The sequence below is a fragment of the Neltuma alba genome, unplaced genomic scaffold (genome assembly GCF_004799145.2).
Source record: "Neltuma alba isolate B1F8T4 unplaced genomic scaffold, ASM479914v2 tig00004479_pilon, whole genome shotgun sequence".
In the NCBI taxonomy this organism is placed as follows: Eukaryota; Viridiplantae; Streptophyta; class Magnoliopsida; order Fabales; family Fabaceae; genus Neltuma; species Neltuma alba.
In genome coordinates, this window is record NW_021633726.1 from 1,301 (window position 1) to 8,143 (window position 6,843).

Below are 6,843 nucleotides of genomic sequence, written 5' to 3' on the forward strand. Positions count from 1 at the left end.
GCGAATCAAAAAGCCTCTCGCATCCGGTTTTTTTCGTTCGAGCATGGGGATGGATTAGATGGGATCGGAATTTCTCGTAGCAACCACATGATTCCGGCGCAGAACATAATGTGTGTGTTTGTTAAAATTAAACATTTGTGGTATAGTAGAAATCAATATGAACAAGCAGCATAGAGCCATTGAATTTCTATTCCAAGTAGCAAGATTTCTCTAGAAATATGACCCGCAAAAGTCACATCTTTGTAATCATTCATAGGAATGTAAAAGTCTCCGAGCCAACTGGCTTCTTTTTTTTTTTTGGGGCAACGAACCAATTGACCTCTAATAGCAATAATACAAATACAAACAATACGACAACAGTAACACGTACTTATTATAAAAAAAGACAATCACTCTAATTAAAGTTTAAATATGACCGAATTAGTTTGATTAAACAATAAGGGTTCCCTCGTCACATTCAATGATTTAGATAAGTTGACACGAGAAGCAACCCGGATCGTTTTTGCTGGAATCTTATAAAAAACCACTGGTTCATAATAATCATTCATTTAGTTGGACTCCAAGCCATAGATTAATATGAGATTATATGGTGGAACATGGAAAAATTCCAAGAATCAAACGCCTCCCATGTGCTAAGAGCTGAATTGATCTGGTTTTAATGCAAGGAGGAGATTGGAACAAAAAGGAAACCCAAAATCAGAGTATGAGGGCGCCATGCCCAGTGGCCATTCATGAGGCTTTTACAATCGAGATGTCACAACCTCTGCATCCATGCGTATTGCACAAGCCAGAGTTAGCCCCATATAAAATATGTATGATATTACGGGAGAGCTTGGAAACCCTAAAAGTATTTAAAAAAAACGTACTTTCACACAATTCAAGACTCTTCTCACATATATTTATTTTAAATACCGTAAAGCTACTTCCAATAAAACTGATCTAGACACCTCCTACCTCACCAGATCTCGCTAGTTCTTAATGATCGAGCATCAACTAGGTCTGGGCTTCAGTACCAAAAGCTTTTTCCAGGCCCACGAGTTAAACACAGCGTAGTACTGGAAGGCTGTTGAAACGCACAACCCTCCTTTTCGGAATAATTTTTCCTTTAAAATTTTTTTTTTAAACCCCATATTATCAAACAGTATTCCTCAAGACGCTCTTTTTTTCTTTTCTTTTTTTTTTTTTGGCCCCTGAAAACTCATATAGTTGTTAACAATACGCCTTTTAAGACCCAACATGATAACTTAATTAGAGGTGCATTAGGTAGAATCTGGAAATTCTGGAGAAGGTATTCTTTTCTCTGGTTTTTGAGTTTTTGAGATACATTCACTTTGTAAATACTCTGCTACGACCCAAACTTTCAGATTATGACCCCAGACATTACGAAACACCAACTATATCACAAGTTAATAATAAATAATTTAGAACACAAATGCCTCGGCGGGGGCAAACAAAGTAAGAGTATCTGTCTGAACATGAGGGGCAATCAAATCGGGGGACTGGCAGAGCCCTAAAAAAATAATGATAATAATAATAATTCTCGTAAAAAGACCTCCAACAAGTCTGGTAGCCCAAAGCTCTACATGAAAATTACTTAATGGTGACAAGGATTGCCTCAACAAATTTCTGTCCTTTGTATGAATTTGCAATAGGCATGGGCGGCTAACGTAAGCAGGGGGAAAAAATTAACGTATATGCAGCAAAATGAACCTTTAAGATGTATGTAAAGTCGAGTTGATTGGCAAGAACGAGCAGGCAGAATAGCCATGTCCGGGGCAGCACAATACCATGCCTAACTTGCAACTGGCTTTGCCATGACTTTTTTAATAGCTTCAGCATATGTCCTGTGCTGATAGGTGAGGGTTGATTCAAGAAGGTCCCAAAGCGAGGTCTTGGGATTCCAGCCTGAGAGAGGAGGCAACACCCCATTAACAGATGCAAGATAATTTGAGAATAAGGAGAAGAAATGGGAAACCTACCAAGCTGTTTATTGATTATGGTCATGTCAGGAATTCTCTTGTCACTATCATCATATCCCTCGCCATAGAATTCTTTAGAGCTCACATCAATTGTAGGTTTTTCCAATGGAGGTTCTCCACTTACATTTGAGTAAACCTGCAGAATCCAATAATTATAATTCTTGATTCTCACAAAAAAGAGGCTTCAATTTTAATGACAGAATCAAATAGTTAAATCCAATCCTTTCACCTGAGTCATGATCTCAGCAAGCTGCCTGACGGTAACCTCATTGTTTGGGTTACCCACATTAAAGATGTGACCATTGGCTCTGGCAGGATTTTCCTATTACAAGGTCATAACGTTCAGTGGACCAGCCAAAAGTATTAATAGTCTAGAGATATACTTCAACAATCGCAATCTGTGCTTTCTTTTTTGTTCAGGAAAACTACAATAAAGAACAAATAAAAGAGCGTACGATCATCAATAAGACAGCCTCTATAGCATCTTTGATGTAAACAAAAGTCCTCTGGGACTGACCACCGTCAACAAGTTTGAGAGGCTCCCCTCGTAGAAGACACTGAAGAAAAGAAATAAGAGAAATTTAAAATGGGTGATAAAAACTCAACTTAAGGTGAAAATAAGTATTGTAAAACAAGTCTAAAAGGAGCCTGACATTGCTAAAGCAAGCAAGAACCCTTGGAACACCCTCAGTTGGACCATCGATCCCAGGAATGAAATCCATCCGAGGTCCAATCCAGTTAAAAGGCCTCACAATAGTGAACTCCAAGCCATTCTCAGCACCCTCAGCTGCAATAATGACATGTCATTTAGGCAAACCTATATTTGAAAAATGAAAACCTCCTGACAGAAGAAGTGAAAATGAAAATCAACTCACCATAAATTAACCTCTCGATCAATTGCTTCGCACAGGCATAAGACCATCTTTGCTTCTCAATTGGACCAAATATGCAAGGAGATGCATCTTCTTGAAGAACATAGTATGCAGGATCCTTCACCATAAGAAGTGATATTTCTCAGCTCAAAACAAGAAGCAAGCAAAGAAAGGAAGCTAAGATGACAAATGCACCCCCTTAAGTTTCCCCCAGCTCAACGAAAATATAAAGAGTACTCTTTCGATTCTATAGCACTAAAGCAAACCTTGGCACCCAGAAGAATAGAGCCAGAACCAGACGCGACAGTTAACTGAACATTGAACAAGTGCATCATTTAAGGAGGCTCGACGCAATGGTAAAGCTTGGTAAGTCAACATCACCCGAGAGTCAACCAAAGTTATACTCGAGTTTGTTCAGAACATCAATTCACACAGTGAAATGTCTTTATTTGCTTAATATATCCATTACCATTCCCAACACAAAGGTGCGTTACCACCCGACAATGCATTTATAATGATTAATTTCCAACTCAACCGGACACTTTTCTGACTGATGCACCACACCACTTTACTTCAAAAGACATGACCTAAACATAACGCCACTCCGATACCATGAACATATATAAAAATAAAAACTAAACAACAGACCGCTTCACCTCACTCAGAACGACTCCGGACAATCGGAAAGGTTTAGGATAGAAAATGTATTTATTAGAACTTAATCAACAAGGTTCTTGCTTAACCCCTAAGTCTGGATAGGACTGTCACCGACAGATTCCCAGTAACAGGAAACAAGCGATCGAACGGTTCAAGTCAACCAGAAAGTGCAACTATCGTTCACATTGCCAAGATCTGAAATGGCTTCAAGCAGGGGGGCAATTCGGAAAATGAAAGCTTACCTTACGAAGAGGGCTGTCTTTTGGGAGAAAGCTTCCAATCGTTTTCCCATACACTTCACAGGTGGAGAAATGGATGAGGCGCTTGTTATTTTCCGAACAGTACTTCACCTAAAAGTCATAGAAACCCGGTCCACATCACAACACATATCCATTTCATTAAACCTTCCATTTCATCACGGTAAGAAGCGAAAAGATTCGTCGGTGGATAGTAGAATGACAATGAGGGAAACGTCCAGGTGAAGAATGCTTACCACAGGAAGCGCATCAATGAAGTTGCTGTAAATAGTGTCCAGCGGACGAGTGTTGTAATCCGCGGGAGTGCAAATTGCAGCCAGATTGATAGTCTACAAAGAAAGAATCCCAAAATTCATGTACAAATGCAAGAAAGCCGATCAAAGGACCAGATGAGAGAAGTCGGAAGAGTACCAGATCCGCCATCTTGATGAGGCCCTCGAGCCTGGAATCATGTTTGATGTTGAGGCGGTGGAACTGGATGCGCCCAGCCCAAGGGAGCGTGTCAGGCTCCAAGAGGTGCTTGATTTTGTCGTTGTAGACATCCAATGCGAGGACCTTGTGGGGTGTCTCAGCCATGAGCTTCTCGCAAAGGTGGGACCCAATGAACCCACCGGCACCGATCATGCAAATTGTGATTGGCTTTATGGGGTTGCCATCAAGATCTACCCTCGCAGCCGAAGCCATTGCCTTGAATTCAAGAGTGGGCACTTCTTGAGGTGGGAGTGAATGAAAAGAACAGGGCGGTAAAGGCTAATGTACGCGGAGGAGAACCGCCGCAGTGCAGAGAAAATGGTAGCGAGAAAGAATTTCGGGAGGGAACAGAGATGGATGGGAAATGGGGTCAAGTATCCGTTTATAGGAGAGGAGAAGAAATGAGAGAAGAGGGTGAGTCCAGAGTCCTAAAAGAAGATCGAAGAAGAGGGGAGGAGATGTTTCCCAGAGCCTCACTGAGCACAAGTCCAAACCACGCGCGCGTACGGACTTGTGGCCACTCGCTATATTTGCCTCCCCCGTGCTGCTGTTGACGTGGCATACGCATCAATTTTTTCTTTTCGTCTCCCTCCTCGCTGGAGGATCCGAGTGGCTCCTCCTGTGACTAAAATACTTTTCTTTTTCTCTTTTAATACTGTTATTATTTCAAGACTGATTGTTATAATTTAATTTTGATTCTGGTTTTGTTTAGTTAATTAATTAAATCAATAAAAATAGTATAAAATATATAGTAAGTAATATCCACCTATCATAATATGGTTTATTTCTCAAATTTTATGCTAATACCCAGTATAATAAGTGTGCGTATTTTTAATTGGAATTGTGTGTTTCTTATATTAACATATTATCATCAGAATATCAAGTAATTATCGAATTATAATAAACATGTGTACAAAGAGACGTACCCATAATAAGGGTGCCCAAATCATTGACTTCATTTACGTTTAATCGCGGAGGGGATTTATATAGCTCTTTTGCAGGATTGGAGCCGTGATAATTGAGTTAATGGTCTAAAAGATTGGTCAGACCTTTCATTATATTTCGCGTAAGGAGCGGGTTTTAATTTGAAAAAATAGATTGACGATTGGTGGTGTTTGTTAATAACAGCGCGGTGACAGCTGGAGAAGACTGTATTTATGGGATATGATTTTTTATTAAATTTATGACATTGTTTTGTGTTAATGGACATTGTTTTGTGTTAATGATACTATCTCCTATCCTAATTATAATTATAAGACCTTATTTATAGTTTATAAATAGGATCTTATAATTAAAACTGCAGTAATATATATTTATAAAGAAAAATTGCCTGATGAAGCACAGAACTTACTCTTCGAAGCTGCTCGCCAGTCCCTGCAGCCCACACTATCATATTATTCCCCCGTTTTAAGATGCTTTTCAAATCGAAATTGCAAAAGAACTATTTTAATCCTTACAAAATGTTATGCGCATTTGTTTGGTTTCACATTGGAAATGGAATTTAAGCTTTGAGTCAAAACTGCCCTTAACAGCACTGCTTAACTAACGACTCTCAGACACACATAAATTAATGTTCATATTGTTCATGATCTTCAAACACTGCCTTGGAGATTTTCAACTCATTTTTTCTGAAAAGTTGTTCATGTTTTTTTATTAGAGCTGCAGAAGCATGTCAGCTCACCAAAAACAAGCTGACTAGTTTTGGGTTGCATGCTAAGCATATGGTGGGTTAAATTATCCTTTTTTCCCCTCATGCATATTGCATAAGTATCATCCTACTATAAGCAATTATATTTAAAATACAGTTAATTACTAAATGTGAACACTTGTATAAGATTCGAATAAATCATAACTTTTTCTGTCCATCCCATCATATGGGAGTTAGTGGACTCACAAAGTTAACTTATTTATTCATCTTCATTTTGTTTTTAATTTTTAAATTAAACTACAAACTTTTATATACCAATTTTATGTTTGGTTTTTAATGTTTCTATACAGTTACATGTTTAAATTAACCCCCTTACAAATACAAGCTCAAAAGCCATTTTATGTAATTTTTTATTTACATGAAATTAATGAGTCAATGTATGAAAGACAAAAGGCTGTATTCAAAACAAATATAAAACAGAAGATTCATTTGTCATTATAATTAAATTAAAAGGGCTTTAAGAAAAATCTAATCAACCCTTTTTTTCAAGGGCTAGGTGGATGGTTTCACCTCTTTAAAGTAGTTGAAATTAATTAAAATATAGCCCAGGCCAGCCCTCCAAATCCAACCCATTTTCCCAACCATTTCACCCGTCAAATGCTGCGGGTCAGCATTAGTTGAATTTTTGGGTTTAAAGCACCAATATCCTCGTAGTAATTGTAAAAGTGCAATCTGGAGTGTTTTTCATTAATAGCCAAAAAAAAAAAGAGGCTAATCTCTTTATAAATGAAAAACTAATGATAATCTCAAATTGACTATAAGAGTCAAAAGTTCTCAACTACTACTGTTGCTTGAATTGCAATGACTCTTATCATTCATGCCCACTTGTTATTTAATTTAGTTTGAAACTCGCGAGCATGGCATTTGCAAAATTCGCCGGAGCGTACGCATCCATTAGT

The 6,843-nt window shown here is 38.2% G+C and overlaps 1 protein-coding gene across 2 annotated transcripts; it reads right to left on the reverse strand.

Annotated features, from left to right (window-relative positions):
• Window positions 1–1,380: 1,380 nt before the first annotated feature.
• LOC114744907 (UDP-D-apiose/UDP-D-xylose synthase 2-like) lies at window positions 1,381–4,584 on the reverse strand. 2 transcript variants are annotated; one of them, XM_028933054.1, is made up of 10 exons: window positions 4,177–4,584; window positions 4,002–4,094; window positions 3,751–3,858; window positions 2,855–2,969; window positions 2,633–2,766; window positions 2,435–2,536; window positions 2,209–2,301; window positions 1,980–2,115; window positions 1,780–1,905; window positions 1,381–1,748 (listed from the first exon to the last, which is right to left on the reverse strand). In XM_028933054.1, the coding sequence occupies exons 1-9, from the start codon at window positions 4,447–4,449 to the stop codon at window positions 1,793–1,795; spliced, it is 1,167 nt and encodes a 388-aa protein (XP_028788887.1). In that variant the 5' UTR covers window positions 4,450–4,584; the 3' UTR covers window positions 1,381–1,748; window positions 1,780–1,792. The 2 variants fall into 2 exon arrangements, with proteins under 2 accessions (XP_028788887.1, XP_028788886.1); XM_028933053.1 differs by having other exon boundaries at window positions 1,381–1,905.
• Window positions 4,585–6,843: the final 2,259 nt, after the last annotated feature.

What these genes read in the sequence shown, in the direction of transcription:
- LOC114744907 (XM_028933054.1), bottom strand. Translation starts at nt 4,449, where the DNA reads ATGGCTTCGGCTGCGAGGGTAGATCTTGATGGCAACCCCATAAAGCCA. An exon ending in TTCTTGCTTGCTTTAGCAAT is followed by an intron (nt 2,537 to 2,632) that starts GTCAGGCTCCTT and finishes TCTTTTCTTCAG; the next exon opens with TGTCTTCTACGAGGGGAGCC. An exon ending in AGGCTGTCTTATTGATGATC is followed by an intron (nt 2,302 to 2,434) that starts GTACGCTCTTTT and finishes ACCTTGTAATAG; the next exon opens with GAAAATCCTGCCAGAGCCAA.